Source organism: Pan paniscus, chromosome 1 (assembly GCF_029289425.2).
Source record: "Pan paniscus chromosome 1, NHGRI_mPanPan1-v2.0_pri, whole genome shotgun sequence".
In the NCBI taxonomy this organism is placed as follows: domain Eukaryota; kingdom Metazoa; phylum Chordata; class Mammalia; order Primates; family Hominidae; genus Pan; species Pan paniscus.
In genome coordinates, this window is record NC_073249.2 from 59,488,915 (window position 1) to 59,509,128 (window position 20,214).

Genomic DNA, 20,214 nt, shown 5'->3' on the forward strand with positions numbered 1-20,214 from the left:
ATGGTAGTAAAAAAAAGACACAAATTTTAGTTGATCATAACAATAATTGTTGCTTCTGACCAATATTATATGTTGGTTTCTGTGGGTACCCTGTGATTCTGATCTATGTGTCTTGGGAATGAAGAAGGACTCTTTTGCAACATGCCATCCTCCTGGTAGGGGTAAAAAGCAAGAGAACAGGTGTAATTTTGTGATGTCTGTACAAACTTGCATTATATCAACATCTGGCTCACTTGCATTTCACTGATCCCAGCATTCTCCTTCCTTCTAATATCAGAATAAAGATAATGCATCATGAACTGCTCATAGTTGTTCTCTATAATGGATCGTGAAACTATGTATGCATGTTTGCATTTATGATGGTGTAGTAAGTAGTTGCAAAGAGCAAAATAATCTACCATATTATCATTGTTGATTTACCTGTAGGATTCTTCATATCATTGTTTTATCTATTATTTTTAGTCTGTTTCTACCCTCAATAACTATATATATGAGAATGCCAATTGAGAAAATCCAAGTGAGAAGTAAACAGTATGAAGGTTCTTTAATTTCTATTTCTCATTGACTCAACATAGATGATTTAAAGATCAGAATGGAAAAATACATAATTTTAAGGGCCATATCTTATAAAAAATGTCAAATTCTATGAGCCAGCCATGGTATAACATTAAAATGGTGATTTTTGTTTGTTTGTTTTATTGTCCCCTATTTCCCATTTTCTATGAAAGCATCCTTCAATATGTGCTTTTAATGACCATAAACCACCACAAAATTTTAGTTGCACAAGACACAGCTGCATGATTTCTATGTGGAATAATCACATCTTTTTATATCCACAGTCATTAATCCTTTTGCTGCCTAACAGACTCAGAATGTTGAATCATTTTCAAAATCACATTTAGTTTCTACAAAATGTGTGGATGTCCTTTGGAACCCATGTCATGCTTATGAGCTACAGCTGGTTTAAAAAAATGAATAAAAATGACTTTTGAACGCAATCATTTAGTTGATTGAATAACACTATTTCAGTTTTCGAATCTGAACATTGCGTGTCATTTACATAGGTTCTGATGAATTGTTATAATTTAATACTTGTGGAAAAGTTACAGTAAAAATTGAGAATACATTTTCTCAGGTCGTAAAAATCTCAAACAACTGTGAAGAAGATAATTACAAAAGTATGACAGTTATGCACAATTGAAAAAAAAAACAGATCTCTTACAGGAAAGAAAGGCCTATTCTCCATGTAAATTGAGTGCCCTTCTCAAAATTTCTTAAATATTCAACAATCCATGATTTATAAAAGTTGAAGCTTAGCACAAGGTAACAAGTTTACATCAAATAGTCGTGTGCTCTGTTGTAAGTAAGGGTTTTAAACAGGATATTCATTAAAAGAACTATTATGGTGATTTAAACTGCAGATTTAAGTTGCCTTACATGCATATCTACAAGGAAAGCTTTTGTATACATGGATTAAAATTATACTGTAGAGAAGAACCATGAGCAATTTATTCATGGATTATCTTTATCAGGCTATTAGAAATGATAACCCACTACTATTATTAGTAATCCTATATATTTTGATTATAAAAACCATTAGAAACAATTATGACTAAGTCCTGATTCCTGTGGTAAAATTAAAAAACTATGAAATCCTAGCTTATGAAAATTTAAACTTCCTCATCAACTGTTAGGTCTTAATAAAAAGGAAAAGAAAGAAAGATAACATTTATTGCACTCATAATATATGCTCCACCAGGTACTGTAGAGGGATTATATTATTTAATCTTCCCAGATAATTGAAAGAAGAATATTTTCTTTGTTTTAGAGATGGGAATGCTAAGTACATATGCAACTTTACCAAAGCCCCACAGTCAACAAGTAGAGAGATGATGTGCTATTACTAGGATTTGCCCTTACATACCTGACTCTAAACCTCATGTTTCATTTGCCTTCATTATGTCATATTGCCTTTAGAATTATTTAATTGAAGCCAAGCCAATTAAAACACAAGCAATATAGAATTAGTAATAAAAGTGTATTATGGTATACACCAATATATTATCATCTGATTTTTCTTGTCTGAAATACATATTCTTCACGACAGAAGTAAGAAGTCATATTAATCTGTAACTTACAAGCAAATGTGGACACTGAAAAAGAATTTTTTAAATCTCCTGTAGATAGGAAATGAAATCCCTCTTATTTGTGATGATGATGTTAGACCACCATTTTACTATGTTCATCTTTAATTGCCTCAACATGTATTAGGTTTGTATTATCATCCATGTCCTTACAATAAGGACTATGCTAAAATGGTGATCCCTACTTCTTGTTAGGTGTCACTTTCCAGTTGTATCATAGGACAACCTAACATGTGTGAAGTATTCCTAAATCAAATTGGTTTTAATTCGCTGTTTAAAGATGAGCATGTGCTCCAGCTATTTTGGGGGGTGAAGTATGGCTCAATTGGAATCCTATTAAGAAGAAATAAATGATGCACCATACTTACCTGAAAAGCAAAGACATATGTAGAAATGCAGTATTTATCTGAAAAGCATTTATCTGAAAATCAACATAGATAGCAATATGATATTTAAAGAACTGTGGTGGGAGATCTTTACTCTCTGTATATCATTGCAGACTATAGGATAGGGTTAAAGAATTTGTAAAAGTAGAAAGGCCAACTTCTCATCACAGATAAGATAAACTAGCTAAATTTACTAGAACTTCTAGATATGGAATGAGTTGATTTATGCAGCTCTGAATAATAGTGGTGAATAAAAGAGAATAATAATATATTAACAACTTTCGAATTCTTACTAGATTCCAGTGATATTACAAACCCCTTACAGCTATCTATTTCAGCTTACAGCTGCTCTTTGAGAAAATAATTACTATGCTAATGTTCCATAAAAGGAAACTGAGTCCTAAGATGTGTTGTTCAAGATCATTCAGTTACTAAATTGAAACCAGCATTAGAACCCAAATCTGTTTGACAGTAAAACTTGGTACACTTACATCTAAACTAAAACTGATTATACATTTCTGTCTTCCAGGACCTCATAAACCAGTGAAAGAATGCCTTCTATTGGTCTAATTATCTCTTCTGTTCAACAACATATAGATTTTCAATTAATGCTGCAACACCTTCAGTAATAGGAAAATTCACTTCCATACAAAGGGAGACTTACTGAAAATGACTCTCTTCACATATTTAAAATGGCTTTCTTGCATCTCCGGGAGGCAAAACTAATGTCCAATTGGTTAATTGGATCAAATGTTTTGAATTTAATATATTACTCAACTGAAGAAAATATTTGATATAATTATTATGTTCTTAAAAACGTGGAAGTCTCCTTCCAAATACAAGAATGTGTATAAAACATTGAATGCATCAGGGTTGAACTTGGATGCTTCTTCAACATTTTAATGCATTTTCCAAATGTAATCATCTGGGAATAGCCAAATCCTTTAGAGTTTTATTTTAGCCATAGTATTGGTTATGAACTTACCAATTACTTCAGCATATTTTTATTATAAAACAATATATTTTAAACCTGGGCCAGATGTAGAACAGGAGTTATGAATACTCGTCCCATTATGATTTTGTCTTCAATGACTTTTCAAAGATACCCAAAGTAGAGATATTTGTACAATGAATACCCGTATACTCATATGTAACAACATACTGCATAAAACCGTACTACTATGAATATGCTGCTCATGCACTAGGTATAAAGTTTATTGATTCTTTGCACCTTTATTCGTCTTCAGAATATATTCCAAAAATTGATTTACATTCAAAGTAATGTGTTCTTAAGTCACTTATTTTTACAAACATGATATACAATTAGTATCCCTGGATTCTGTTTTTATTTTTTAGGGATGGCTTTTAAAATTTGATATAATTTTATTTTTATAAATAAATCATTTTAAAAATGTTTCTAGTGCTTAAACAACATGATAAAATATGTTCAGAGGAATCTTTGTTCCAAAAGTGTTTCTTTAAATATCATATTTCTATCTATGTTGATTTTCCTGTTCCTGTAGGTAAATATTCATAAATACTTTTGGTTAATCCTTCCAGTGTTTGATGCTTTTTTCCAAATAAAAAGAAATAAATACATATATCTTTATACTTGTATCTACCCTTTTCTTATAAAAAACTCTTCGGAAACAATTTTTATCCACTTTATGAGATCTCCGTAGAAATAATCTTTGCTGCCTTCTTCTGGCTGCACAGTGTTCTACTGTATGGTTGTAACCTAGTTTATTCCTACCGATGGGCATTTATGTTGTTGCCAAATGTCAATAATAAAGCCACAGTGAGACATGTTTTGCATGTTTTAGTCAGTCATCCTTTGAAATACATTCTAAAAAGTAGGATTGTGGAGTAGATTATTGATATCTATTGCCAATGTTCCCTCTATGTAAGTTGTATCATTTTGCAATCCCACCAACAATACATCAGAAGGCCTGTTTATTTCTACTTTTCCAATAGATTTGCCCAAGTTGTCAAAGTATGGATTTTAGCAAATTCTGTCATTGCAAAGTAATATACCAATATACTTTTAATTTGTATTTCTCATGCTATGACTTAGATTGAATATATTTTCAAATCTATGTGGGCTAGTTTTATCTCTTTTTGTCTGAACACTCTTTTCCTATTTATTCCTGTTTTTCTATCTGATTCTTGTTTTCCTTTTCCTTGATTTCTAGGAGTTCTTGGAATGTTAGAGGAATTAACCATTTGTCCGTTATATAAGTTGTAAATATTCCTTATCAATGCAATTTGTTTTATTTGTGATTTTGTGCTGAGAAAAAATCTGGTTTTACTTGTTCTAATTCATGAATGTTTTATGTCCTTACCGTTGGATTTTTAGTTATGAATTATTTCCTTCCTTTGTATTTTCATGAACTTTCCTCTAGTACTCAAATGGTTTCATTTCATTAAATAATCATGTCTCTAATCTGTTTGGAGTTTATCCTTTGATAGAATCATCTCCCTTGTTTTCCAAATTGCTATTTAGGTGTCACTTAGTAAAAAGTCTATCTTTTCCCAAGGAATTACTATCCCACTCTTATTACATGTGAAATTTCCACATGTACTTGTTATTTTATGGATATTTTTCCTGTTCTACTTTGTCTGCCTATTCATGTGTCAGCCTGCACTGTTTAATTATACAGATTTTACAATTTGCATTCAGATATGGTAAGATGTTCTCATTATTGCCTATTCTTTTTAAGTCTTTCTTACTTTTTTCACTTACAATTCATTACTGACATGACTAATTTTCCTACTTCCAGGAAACAAAATATTAAGATAAACTGATATATTTTGATGTTGAATATTTGTGCTCAAGAAAAAAATCAATCATGTCATTTAATAAGGTCTATTATGGCAACTTTCAGAAGTGATTTACAAATCTTTTCATGTATGTTTCACATTTTTTGTGCTGTTTAAATGGTGTGATCTAATCCATTATTATTTATACTTAGATAATATTCATGTGTTTCAGTCTATTGAGATAGTAATATTTTTATTATTTGCTTGTACCTTACTAACTTTTGTTACTGTACATGTGCAGTAGTTTGTCTATTAAATTTTGGATTTTCACCTGCATAATCATATTATCTGCGAAATAAACATAGTTTAAGTGTTTTTTCTGACACTGTGATTCTAATTTGCATTCTCTTCTATGTTTATATTTTAATATATTTATTAGCATGTTGAATAATAGAAGCAACTGTGGGTATGTTTGTCTGGTTCTGATTTTAATAGAGATGCCTCCTGTGTTTCCCCATTAAGAAAGTTGCTGGCTTTTACGCTTAGGATCCTATATTTCACTTCTTTAAAGAAGTATTTACAAGGTGGAGTGGCTCATGGCAGCAATCCCGGCACTTTGGGAGGCTGAGGTGGGAGGATCACTTGAGGCCAGAAGTTTGAGATCAGCCTGGGCAACACAGTGAGACTCCATCTGTATGGAAAAAAACATTATTATTCATTGATTCCTAATTTATTCTTAGTTAATCATAAATAGTTATAATTATTCATAAATGTATTTTAAGTAATAGAGGATAGCAGCGTTTTTGTTTCTGGATGTGTTAATATGCTGAATTATATTAATGATTTCCTACTATTGAGCCAGTTTTGCAGTATTGGAATTATCCTATTGGTCATGAGATACGCATTTTTAATATTTACTGTTGGATATTGTTCATTATTGTTTTAGTCATAATTTTGCTTCAATATTTATTAATTGTAAAATATATTGTATATGATGATTTTTAGATATCTGTGCTAATCTTACACTCAGTTTATAAAAATAGATTTAGAAGTTTTACATTTTCAGTATTATCAATTTTTTTATATTTAAACTTCAGGCAAAAATCCACTGTGAACTATTTGGGTATGTTAATTTTTTGGGGGGTTGTGGGGAAGGTGTTCTGTAACACCTAATCTTATCTGCAATATGTTTTAGAAAATAGTTCTTCCCTGTTTTTAAGTAAATGCTCTATTCTCTGTTTTATTATATATTTATTCTGTCAATTTGTTATGTAATTTTCTTTCTCCACAAAGAAAAAAAGTAGGTTGACTAATCGGTGTTTTTTCTCCTGAAAGAAGCTAATTTTGGTTGTGTTTGTCATTTCCACTCTTTTAAAAAACAACGAACACCTGCTTTTACCTTTGTATTTATTTTTATTGGATATAAGCTTTTTTATCATTTTTCTTTGATTTTAGAATCATGTAGTTAACTCATGTATGTTATGGATATTTCTCTCAGCGGTGCTTTAGCTGTGTTCCTTAAATTCTGATGTATAACATTTTCCTTTAAAATTTGTAATTTTGCTTTAAGTTAGCCTATCATTCAAGTATTATACAATAGGGAATTTTCACATGTAATAGTAATATCTTTTTAAATTTTCGGTTAACTTTTGGGTTTTTTATTGCCATCAGTGAGTCATACTATATTCTTACAAATTTATGGAATTTACTAAAGGTTTCTTTGTAACAAAATACATGGTCACCGTTTGTAAATGTTCTGTGTATTATTGAAAGTAAGTTTTATTTGCACTATTCTTAACATAAGGTTTACAATTTATTGATAAGATCTACCTTATTTTGAGGTTGTATATATTTCTATCATTACTTTTATCCCCTTTGTACCTAGAAAGAAATATGTGTTGAAGTCTCATAATATCAGTGTATGTCTATTGCTCCTGTATCTTGTGCTTTATGAAAAGTGTTGCTGTTAAAGCAACATTGCAAGTTTCTGTTACTAGCACTACATTGCTATTTTTTCTCATTTAACAATTTTTCACCTAAATTCTCTAATATCAAGATTATTAGCTTTATTTTAAATTTACATTTACCAAGATGTCTCTGTCATTTTATTTTTAATTTTCCTTATTTAGACATGTCTCTTGCATAATTCACAGAACTACACTGTGAGTACTTACTTAGACCACCATACCACTGGTGTTCTTTCTACATCTATCTACAGGGTATTTGTATGTTTTGGCACTCTCATGACTTATCACGTGCATGAGTTTTTCTGATTCATTGGTCATTCTGAGATGCACTTCCTGAAATTTCCTCACCTGTTTATCTTTTTCTTGGAGAGAATGATTGCAGGGGATTTTTTGTTTGTTTATTTTATAGCATTTATGTATGTATTCTTTTTCTCTTTTAGCTGCCTCTACTCCAAAGCTGTTTTTCATTTACATTACCTAATATTGTTGATGATTTGACCCACCTATTTATTCTTGAGATGTATATTTTTCCTTAAACTATTCTCCTTCCTCTAACTGATTTCTAATATGCATGTTGGGGTCCAAATACTAACAAGAAATGTGAGTTTTAGAAATAATATTTGTTGAAATCTATTTCTGAGAGAAGCTGAACTGATCTCTGGTAGACATGTAAGAGCTCTTACTTAAGATTGGATTGCCACCTGGGCTATGTCATTTTAAAATTGATATTATTGTAAGAAAGAGAGGAAATGCAAACTGTTCTATTAGACAAACTTATTTGCCTTTTCATAAAAGTGACTCATTCGTTTATAAATGGGCACAATACTACCCAAACAAAAGGGTTCCTGAAAGAATGAAAACAGCAAGTTTGACAATTATGTGCTAGATGAGTATCCAATAATATGTTTGTCGGAGGATCACAAGTTCTTAATGTCTAACAATGACAAGGATTTTTGTCTTTTGGACATTGAAAAGTTCAGCTTAATTGTAATACACTTTACGTTTTACGTTTGAGAACCAATTGCTACTACCTAAATCCTACATAGATTTCAGTGTTTTTCACACAGTGTATTAACACACAATGTTTTAATATATCCTATGCAGGGAAATTCTGAATTTATTACATATATATACATACCTGTATATGCATACACATGCTTTATCTGAATTTTAAAGGTGCAGATGAAAACTAGTGCTTTGTCATGTTTCCATTTGGATATTCTATTCTATGGTAAAAATTTCTGAGTAAATACAATTTCTTTCTTTTTATTTATTTATTTATTTATTTTTGAGACAGAGTCTCGCTCTGTCGCCCAGGCTGGAGTGCAGTGGCGGGAATCTCTGCTCACTGCAAGCTCCGCCTCCCGGGTTCACGCCATTCTTCTGCCACAGCCTCCGGAGTAGCTGGAACTACTGGCGCCCGCCACCATGCCCGGCTAATTTAGATATATATATTTAGTAGAGACGGGGTTTCACCGTGTTAGCCAGGATAGTCTCGATCTCCTGCCCTCATGATCCGCCCGCCTCAGCCTTCCATAGTGCTGGGATTACAGGCGTGAGCCACCGCGCCCGGCCCTGAGTAAAATACAGTTTCATTTTATGCCCCTCACTTGTTTGTTTTCCATAAATTAATTTTATTTTGGACCATATGAGTGTTATGCTAAACTATGTTAGAAAGTCAATAAAATCTGGAGAAACTGTTCAGCAAAAGCTAAATATCTGACATTCAGTAACTACGTGTTTAAAGTGACCAATATCCCAGGCACTTTTTGAGGTACTTGAGAAATATCTGTGACCAAAAATAAAACCCCTTGCCCTTTTGGCATATATCACTCCTTTGTTTTACTATATCCATAAGCTAGACCTTTCCACCTGCAGATAAGTTAAAAAAAAGATTTTAAGTGGAAAATCGAATAATTTGAAATATTATTAATGCAGGAGAGGAGTCACTCACAATTTTTGTGGACAAGCGGAAGTTGAGCAAACGAGCTGAAGGAAGTGATTCCAGCACCAATAGCTCTTCGGTCACTCTGGAGACGCTACATCAGCTAGCCGCTTCTTATTTCATTGACAGGGACAGCACCCTTCGGAGACTTCACCACATTCAAATTGCATCCACTGCCATAAAGGTAAGAATGAGTTTACGCTAAAATTATCACCTTCCATTGTTTGTTTCCTCTATATCCAAAAGGAATTTTTATGTATTTGCTTATTCCATGAATTTAAACAATTATTTTATAAAAATATATTTACAATTTTCTTGCTTTCAGTTATGTAATATATTTAAGATGAAATTGTATGTATTTCAATATAATATTTACTTGATAAGTAGGTCAAGATTTTTCATGGTTAAATGTAATTAAAGTATATTTGAATTGTATGAATTTATCTTGGGGTACACAGACTCCCTCACAAAATAAACATGAATACAAATTTGTTTTAATAACATCAATTTCTTTTATAATTCTCCTTAATTTATTTTACCCATTTAAAAATACTATTCTGAGAAGAGAGGCTTTATCAGGCTTAAAGTCGTCCATGGCACAAAATATTTTTAAGAAGTCCTGCTTCATAGAAAATGACCCCTCAATGTTTTTAAGATATATTAAGATGTACAGGTGCATGGTTATATAGGTTTCTAGGAGGCAAAATATAACATAATCTAGAATTGGTGGATTAATATTATGTGTTCACTAAAGTCATTTGACTTTGAATACACTAAGGTTGACTTTATCAAAACTGAGAAAAGAGGAGAATAATTTAGTTCTGATTTTCAAAAGAAAAAAAGAAAATGAATGAGAGAAAGAGATTGAGAGACAGAGAGAAATTGTTGTCTCCTAAACAATAAGTTTTAGACATATTCTCTGGCAAATTAGGTCAATGTAATTTCATTTGTCAAATGGCCATTGTAAAATTAACAGAGTCAGAAGAGTATGATCCTAGCCTAAGTTAACCATAACAAAATAATATAGAGAGAGCATTTTGGAGTGTTTCAAATCTAACCTTTCATAGTCAATACAAAAAGGAATGATTAAATGTAACGTTGTATTACTTTATGAAACTAAAATTAATGTGTGTTCATTGTTGTGTCAGTTGAAAAGTTACTTAGGCCTGGCACGGTGGCTCAGGCCTGTTATCCCAGCACTTTGGGAGGCCGAGGCGGGTGGATCACTTGAGGTCGGGAGATCGAGACCATGCTGGCTAACACAGTGAAACCCTCTCTACTAAAAATACAAAAAATTAGCTGGGTATGGTGGTGGGAACCTGTAGTCCCAGCTACTGGGAGGCTGAGGCAGGAGAATGGCATGAACCTGGGAGGCAGAGCTTGCAGTGAGCGGAGATCACACCACTGCACTCCAGCCTGGGCGACAGAGCGAGACTCTGTTTCAAAAAAAAAAAAAAAAAAAGTTACTACTTCAACTTAAACCCATAAATGGGTTAGAATGCTCGGAAGATTGCTCCAAGTATATCTTTTTGTTCGGGATGTACTGGAGAAAATTAAAGGTGATGTGGAAATACCTTTAGCTTAAGGGTTACTTAAACAATATGACAAAATCCTAATGTTGCTAGTAGATGATGTTGGGAAACAGACTTCAGTAGATACAAATCATGCAATATAGTTAGTTGGCTTCTGACTCTAGGACTAATGTTATATTGAGTAACAAGTATATAAATAATATTTATGCTGTACAGATAAAAATGTAGCCAGCATGAATGCAGATGTTTCAGTTAATTTAAAAATTTTGTAAGATGTTGTTAGAGAAACTTAGCTTGTGGTTGCTGAGGAAAACTAAACTTTTCCAGAAATCAATTTCAAGGATTTAAACAGAAACTTTGGTCAAACTGTATTTTCTAATAGAAGAAATCATTGTTGTAAATGATTTTATTATATAGCTATTGATTTTTGTTGTTGCTGTTCAGCACCAAGTGTGTCTGTGAAATTATACAACAGTTTTTGTACTCTAAGTAAGAAATATACAGGCACATTTCACGTCAAAACATAATGGGTATTTGCATATACTTCTCTTCTCCCACAGGAGAAGTATGTGGCACAAAAAAAGAAATATATATATATATATGTGTGTGTATATATATATGTATATATATATACACATATGTATATATGTATATATGTGTATATATGTATATATATGTGTATATATATATGTATATATATATGTTTTAATGAGGCATACTGTTGTATACAGGCATTGTATTTAGACTCTGTTAATACAAATGGGAATAATGATGATTCATTAAGTCTATAACCTAGCTGTGTGGTCAAAACGAGTCCCAAAGAAGTGACACTTATAGGAAGTGTGTCATCTAAGCAGTTCTGAGAAGGAAGAAAGAGTAATCTGGAATTTGGGAGTCAACAGTCTCACCTTGACAGGGCCACGGGGAATGCCCATTGTCCATTAACCATGGAAAGGAGTTCCAGTGCTCATAATAAAAATGATTTAAAGTGTGTGTAGAGTAGCTGGAGATGGGAGGAAAGGGGGCTTTATACTAGGTGGAGGAAACAGCAAACAGTGGGAATGAAACAGGGTCTATATCATTGTGAACAGAAGTACCCATCTTGTGCTGTAACTAAGGAAAAAAGGAAATAAGATAAGCACCAGCTGGTAACAACTTAGCCAAGAATACAGGCATGGAAATTCATAGGGAGTGCAAGCGTGAGGTGGTGAGGTAGCGGGGAATGGGAAAGAGTGGAGAGCAATTGCACCTTTCAGGGTTTAATTTAGACCTCAGGGGAATTTCCTTCGGAGGCAGCTGTAATTTTAAGTAGCTGATGATTTTCCAGGCCAAGGTTAGCTGCACTCAGGGTTATTATGAAGGTTCCAGGGAAGGGCATTGTGCTTGTGTGCTGTGTTCAAGCAAGAGTGGAGCCAGAAACCCATGATCATGTGCACTGCAGGAAGTCGACAGCTCTGAGTTACATGAACACTGATGTGTCTGTGCAATTTTGTATGGAGAGTATCTTTTATTTTTATTACTTATCAAATGTGTCCCTGCACAGTTAAAAGGTGTCCCTCTTCATTTATAAGTATGACTAAGATTGCAAGTGCTTAGAAGTAAATATGAGGAACTGAGTAGATGTGTGAGGGGACTTCAGTAGGCTGGATCCAAGGGTATTCAACTACTGAAATATTTTCTAGTTGAATAAACAATTCGATGTAAAGTGCTCTTGTAGTCTCTGAAACCAAGATCTTAATTCCTTTACTAAATACCTAAAGGTTCAATGCATTGCTTGTATGCTTTAAATTGTCAAACTAAGGATAACAAGATTCACAATTTCTTTGATTTGGTAATGTAAGTTGTGTTTTAAGTGACATATAGTAGGTATTTAATTTCTAGAGCAAATATTGAATGAAGTTGTTCTGTGATTTACAGAATTTAGGAGACAGATAATTGGTAAAAAATAAAGTAAATAGAACTGTTATCAGGTAACAGCAAAAATGTAATTAGATCTACAAAATCATGCCGGCTTTTATCACGCTAATTCTTACAAATCACAAGAGTTAAGCAATTTAACTATGAGCCAGTTTCTAGAAAGTGGAATAAAGTGATATGTTTGTTTTGTCTTTTATAATTATGAATATAAATGTAGACTTTACTTTGTTAATTAATCTGTAAATAAAAAACACTGACACAAACATCCATAGCTTAATTAATTGCTATACTCTTGCAATTAATAGTGTTTATATCAAATTTTATTTCACAATATTATTTGTAGTCCAATAAAATGTGAAGTGTAATGTCTAGAGTTGGTCATTATTTTCTACCAAGACTCAATTCAATTGACTTAAGTTATTCAAAAAATTATACTAACATATTTTTATTTTTAAATAGTCTAATAAACGTTAATGCTATATAATTGATGGTGATGAGAAAAACACAATACATTGTATATTTTGAAAAGGTATTTAATCTATCACCTGATATATTATGTCACACATATTTTCAAAGAGAATTTTCTTGTTATTTTAATTTTTAGAAATAATGCACTGAGTAAAATTAAGTTTTTATAATAGGACTCTATTAAAAAGTTTTAAAAGTAATTATTTTCAAAAATAATTACTGATATGTTACTGTGTTTCTTGTATTCTTGAAATGTAGAAAAGAAAAGACAATCAGATAGCTTTCAAAATTATAGTGTTTGGAAAGTTTTGAGCAGCAAACCTAGGAATAAGTAGAAACAATATATTACAATTAACTTGAAGGTCAGTATTTCAGCTTAAAAAAATCCATCTTGAAATGAGTTTTTACTTCTGCATAGTTAACTTAAGAGTGCTGCAGGTGATGTTGAAAAGGCACTAGAGCTAACTCTGAATTTACATTTCTGAAATTATAAAATACATTACATTATAATTTTAAAGCTATTTATGAAATTAAACATGACAATACTTTTCCAAGAAGCAGTTTTGATAAGTAAATTATTTGTTATTTGGGGGTAAAATCAGTAAAATGATAATATATTTATTTTTAATTTTACCTCTCTCTCTCTCTCTCTCTCTATATATATATATATATATGTTTTTAAAACTTACTTTAAGAATACCCAAGAAAATATGCATATGAACCATTCATAATTGTTGCACATTTTATATTTTGCATTTATAGGAAAGATTCATATTTGGTACTCTTTTTGATTGTATATATTTAGGGTGTACAACATAGTGTTTTAATGTATTTAAACATAGTGAAATGGTTACTACAGCCAAGCAAATTACCATACCAATCATCTTTTCATCTTACATACTTTTTTTCTTTGTGGTGAGAGCAGCTAGAATCTATTCTCTTTGCAAATTTCCACTAGGCGATACAATATTTTTAACTATAATCTTCATGTCATACATTGGATCTCTACATTTATTCATCCTATATAACTGCAACTTTGTGCTCATTGACCTAATATCTTGTCATGACCTCATGACCTCCCTCTACCACCTCTCCCATCCTGGTAACCACTCTGTTTTTGCTTTCCTTTTCTTTTTCTTTTTTTTTTCTCTTTTTTTTTTTTTCCAATTTCTTTTGAGATGGAGTCTCACTCTGTTGCCCAGGCTGGAGTGCAGTGGCTCAATGTTGGCTAACTGCAACCTCTGACTCCCAGGCTCAAGCAGTTCTCCTATCTCAGCCTCCCAAGTAGCTGGGACTAAGGTGCCTGCCACCACGCCTGGCTAATTTTTGTATTTTAAGTAGAGACCGGGTTTCACATATTGGTCAAGCTGGTCTTGAACTCCTGACCTCAGGTGTTTCACCCGCCTCAGCCTCCCAAAGTGCTAGGATTGCAGGTGTGAGCCACCATGACTGGCCTTCTTTGAGACTTTCTATTAGATAATGTTATCTGCAAACAGAGACAATTGTACTTCTTCTTGTCCAGTCTGTATTGCACTTTATTTTATTCATTTATTTATTTATTTTTTGCCTAATTCTCCTGGTGGTGAGAATGGAAATTCTTCCTTTGTCCTGCTCTTAGGAAGAAAGTATTCCTTCTCTCATTATCATGTAGGATGTTATCTGTGGGTTTTTCATACATGCTCTTTAATACATGGAGGAAGTTCTTTTTAATTCATAGCTTGGTGAGTGTTTTTTACATGAAAATGTGTTGATTTTATCAAATGCATTTTATGTCTATTAAGCATGTAATTTTTATTTTTTAATTCTATTTACATGATTTATTACATTAGTTGATTTTAGGATGTTGCATAAACTTTGCATTCTTTGGGCTAAATCTCATCTGGTCAATGTGTATATTTCTTTTATATGTGGCTAGATCTAGTTTGCCAGTAGTTTGCTGAGGATTGGTATGCCTATATTCAAAGTGGATATTGGACTATATTTTCCTGAGATACATCTGTCTGGTTTTGGTAGGCGGTAATATTGGCCTCATAAAAGGAATCGGGAAATATTCCTTCCACTTCTATTTTGTGAAAGAGTTTATAAAGAATTGGTATTAATTCTTCCTTGAGTTTTTGGTTGAATTTAGTGGTGAAACCATCTAGATGTGAACTTTTCTTTGTAGGTAGATTTTGGTTACTAGTTCAATCTCTTCACTAGGTTTATTCATACTGTGTATTTCTTCTTGAGTTCAGTTTCAAGAACTTAAGGGGCTTAAGAGATCCTCCAACTTTGGCCACCCCAAGTGCTAAGATTACAGGCTTGAACCACTATGCCTAGCCCTTGTTCAGCTTTATCTTGTGGCTACATGGCTCCTCCAAACATTTATCACTCTCCTCACCAACTCTATCCAGGCTTGGCCCTTCTAAACCTGAGCAATGACCTTCATATTCTATGTGATAAAGGAAATCAAGATCATCACTTAAGAAAGTCTCTGTCTTCCTATAAATGTTTCCATTTCATTGAAATTATACAATTTGTTGGCATGCAATTGTTCATAGTATTTCTTTAATATTCTTTGTGTTTCTGTAAGGCCAGTAGTAATATCCCTAATTTATTCCTGATTTTTAGTTATTTCTAGTTTCCTTACTTTTAGTTACATGAGTTTTCTCTTTTTATCTTGATCAATCAAGGTAAACTTTTTTTTTCAACTTTGTTGATCTTTTCCAAGAAAGAGCTTTTGGTTTCATTGAATTTTCTCTATTTTGTTTTGTTTTTATTTTTCCAATGAGTTAATATTTGAAAAGCTCTTAAAACAATAACTAATGCAGTATTTGGGTGGGAGTGTCCCGTTTTTCCAGGTACGGTCTTAGAAAATGACACACCAGATTATATCCTGTGCCTGGCTCAGTGAGGTCCCATGCCCACGGAGCCTTGCTCACTGCTAGGGCAGCAGACTGAGATTGACCTGCAAGGCAGCAGCCTGGCAGGGGGAGGGGCATCCATCATTGCTGAGGCTTGAGTAGTTAAACAAAGCAGCTGGGGAAGCTTGAACTGGGCAGAGCCCACCACAGTTCAGCATGGCCTGCTGCCTCTGTAGACTCCACCTCTGGGGGCAGGGCATAGCTGAACAAAAGGCAGCAGAAACTTCTGCAGACTTAAACGTCTCTGTCTGACAGCTCTGAAAATAGCAGTGGTTCTCCCAGCACGATGTTTGAGCTCAGAGAATGGACAGATTGCCTCCTCAAGTGGGTCCCTGACCCCCATGTAGCCTAACTGAGAGACACCTCCCAGTAGAGGCCAACTGACACCTCATACAGGTGGGTGCCCCTCTGGGACGAAGCTTCCAGAGGAAGGAACAGGCAGCAATATTTGCTGCTCTGCAGCCTCCACTGGTGATACCCAGGCAAACAGGGTCTGGAGTGGACCTCTGAGCAAACCCCAACAGACCTGCAGCTGAGGGATCTGACTGTTAGAAGGAAAACTAACAAACAGAAAGGAATAACATCAATATCACCAAAAAGGAAATCCACACCAAAACCCCATCTGTAGGTTACCAACATCAAAGACCAAAGGTAGATAAAACTAGAAAGATGGGGAGAAACCAGAGCAGAAAAGCTGTAAATTATGAAAACCAGAGCACCTCTTCTTCTCCAAAAGATCGCAGCTCCTCACCAGCAACAGAACAAAGCTGGATGGAGAATAACTCTGAAGTAGGCTTCAGAAGGTCAGTAATAACAAACATCTCCCAGCTAAGGGAGGATGTTCGAACCCATCGCAAGGAAGCTAAAAAATTTGAAAAAAGATTAGACAAATGTCTAACTAGAATAAACAGTGTAGAGAAGACCTTAAATGACCCGATGGAGCTGAAAACCATGGCACAAGAACTACATGACACATGCACAAGCTTCACTAGCCAATTTGATCAAGTGGAAGAAAGGGTATCAATGATTGAAGATCAAATTAATGAAATAAAGCAAGAAGAGAAGTTTAGAGAAAAAAGAGTAAAAAGAAATGGACAAAGCCTCCAAGAAATATGGGAATATGTGAAAAGACTAAATCTACGTTTGATTGGTGTACGTGAAACTGACAGGAGAATGGAACCAAGTTGGAAATCACTCTTCAGGATATCATCCAGGACAACTTCCCCAACCTAGCAAGTCAGGCCAACATTCAAATTCAGGTAATACAGAGAACACCACAAAGATACTCCTCTAGAAGAGCAACCACAAGACACATAATTGTCAGATTCACCAAGGTTGAAATGAAGGGAAAATATTAAGGGCAGCCAGAGAGAAAGGTTGGGTTACCCACAAAGGGTAGCCCGTCAGACTAACAGAAGTTCTACCTGCAGAAACTCTACAAGCCAGAAAACAGTGGGGGCCAGTAGTCAACATTCTTAAAGAAAAGAGTTTTCAACCCAAAATTTCATGTCCAGCTCAAACTAAGCTTCATAATTTAAGGAGAAATAAAATCATTTACAGACAAGCAAATGGTGAGAGATTTTGTCACCACCAGGCCTGCCTTACAAGAGTTCCTGAAGGAAGCACTAAACATGGAATGGAACAACCGGTACCAGCCACTGCAAAAACATGCCAAATTGTAAAGACCATCGATGCTAGGAAGAAACTGCATCAACTAACGGGCAAAATAACCAGCTAACATCATAATGAAAAGGTCAAATTCACACATAACAATATTAACCTTAAATATAAATGGGCTAAATGCCCCAATTAAAAACACAGACTGGCAAATTGGATAAAGAGTCAAGACCTATCAGTGTGCTGTATTCAGGAGAACCATCTCATGTGCAGAGACACATAGGCTCAAAATAAAGGGATGGAGGAAGATCTACCAAGCAAATGGAAAGCAAAAAAAAAGCAGGGGTTGCAATCTTAGTCTCTGACAAAACAGACCTAATCAACATCCAGAGAACTCTCTGCCGCAAATCATCAGAATATACATTCTTCTCAGCACCACATCGCACTTATTCCAAAGTTGACCACAGAGTTGGAAGTGAAGAACTCCTCAGCAAATGGAAAAGAACAGAAATCACAACAAACTGTCTCTCAGACCACAGTGCAATCAAATTAGAACTCAGGATTAAGAAACTCACTCAAAACCACACAACTACATGGAAACTGAACAACTGGCTCCTGAATGACTACTGGGTAAATGACAAAATGAAGGCAGAAATAAAGATGTTCTTTGAAACCAATGAGAACAAAGGCACAACATACCAGAATCTCTGGGACACATTTAAAGCAGTGTGTAGAGGGAAATTTATAGCACTAAATACTCACAAGAGAAAGCAGGAAAGATCTAAAATCCACAATTAAAAGAACTAGAGAAGCAAGAGCAAGCACATTCAAAAGCTAGCAGAAGACAAGAAATAACTAAGATCAGAGCAGAACTGAAGGAGAGAGAGACACAAAAAAACCCTTCAAAAAATCAATCAATCCAGGAGCTGGTTTTTTTAAAAGACTGACAAAATTGATAGATCGCTAGCAAGACTAATAAAGAAGAAAAGAGAAGAATAAAATAAATGCAATAAAAAATGACAAAAGGGATATCACCGCTAATCCCACAGGAAGACAAACTACCATCTGAGAATACTATAAACACCTCTACACAAATAAACTAGAAAATCTAGAAGAAATGGACAAATTCCTGGACACCTACACCCTCCCAAGACTAAACCAGGAAGAAGTTGAATCTCTGAATAGACCAATAACAGGCTCTGAAATTGAGACAATAATTAATTGCCTATCAACCAAAAACAGTCAAGGACCAGATGGATTCCCAGCCAAATTATACCAGGGGTACAAAGAAGAGCTGGTACCATTCCTTCTGAAACCATTCCAATCAATAGAAAAAGAGGGAATCCTCCCTAACTCATTTTATGAGGCCAGCATCATCCTGATACCAAAGCCTGACAGAGACACAACAAAAAAAAAAAAAAAGAGAGAGAGAATTTTAGACCAATATCCCTGATGAACATCAATGTGAAAATCCTCAATGAAATACTGGCAAACCGAATCCAGCAGCACATCAAAAAGCTTATCCACTATAATCAAGTCAGCTTCACCCTGGGATGCAAGGCTGGTTCGACATATGCAAATCAATAACCGTAATCCATCACATAAACAGAACCAATGAAAAAAAACCACATGATTATCTCAATTGATGCAGAAAAGGCCTTTGACAAAATTCAACAGCGCTTCATGCTAAAAACTCTCAAAACTGGGTATTGATGGAATGTATCTCAAAATAATAAGAGTTATTTATGGCAAACTCAGCCAATATCATACTGAATGGGCAAAAACTGGAAGCATTCCCTCTGAAAACAGGCACAAGACAGAGATGCCCTCTCTCACTGCTCCTGTTCAACTTAGTGTTGGAAATTCTGGCCAGGGCAATCAGGCAAGAGAAAGAAATAAATGGTATTAAATTAGGAAAAGAGGAAGTCAAATTGTCCCTGTTGCTGAAGACATGATTGTATATTTAGAAAACCCCATCGTCTCAGCCCAAAATTTCCTTAAGCTGATAAGCAACTTCAGCAAAGTCTCAGGATACAAAATAAATCTGCAAAAATCACAAGCATTCCTATACACCAATAAGAGACAAACAGAGAGCCAAATCATGAGTGAACTCCTATTCACAATTGCTAAAAAGAGAATAAAATACCTAGGAATCCAACTTACAAGGGATGTGAAGGACCTCTTCAAGGAGAACTACAAACCACTGCTCAACGAAATAAAAGAGGACACAAACCAATGGAAGAACATTCCATGCTCATGGATAGGAAGAATCAATACCGTGAAAATGGCCATACTGCCCAAGGTAATTTATAGATTCAATGCCATCCCCATCAATCTACAAATGACTTTCTTCACAGAGTTGGAAAAAAAAAACTATTTTAAAGTTCATATGGAATTAAAAGAGAGGCTGCATTGCCAAGACAATCCTAAGCAAAAAGAACAAAGCTGGAGGCATCATCCTACCTGACTTCAAACTATACTACAAGTCTACAGTAACCAAAACAGCATGGTACTGGTACTAAATCAGATATATATACCAATGGAACAGAACAGAGGCCTCAGAAATAACACCACA

General features: G+C 34.1%; 1 protein-coding gene across 4 annotated transcripts in view; it reads left to right on the forward strand.

Moving 5' to 3' along the window:
- BRINP3 (BMP/retinoic acid inducible neural specific 3) overlaps nucleotides 1-20,214 on the forward strand; it is a 385,674-nt gene that overhangs the window by 207,148 nt on the left and 158,312 nt on the right. For all 4 annotated transcript variants that reach the window (XM_003820588.7, XM_008974031.6, XM_008974030.5 and 1 more), the window contains one exon: nucleotides 9,196-9,386. In XM_003820588.7, the coding sequence (XP_003820636.1) occupies nucleotides 9,196-9,386 (191 nt within the window). The remainder of the gene's footprint in view (nucleotides 1-9,195; nucleotides 9,387-20,214) is intronic.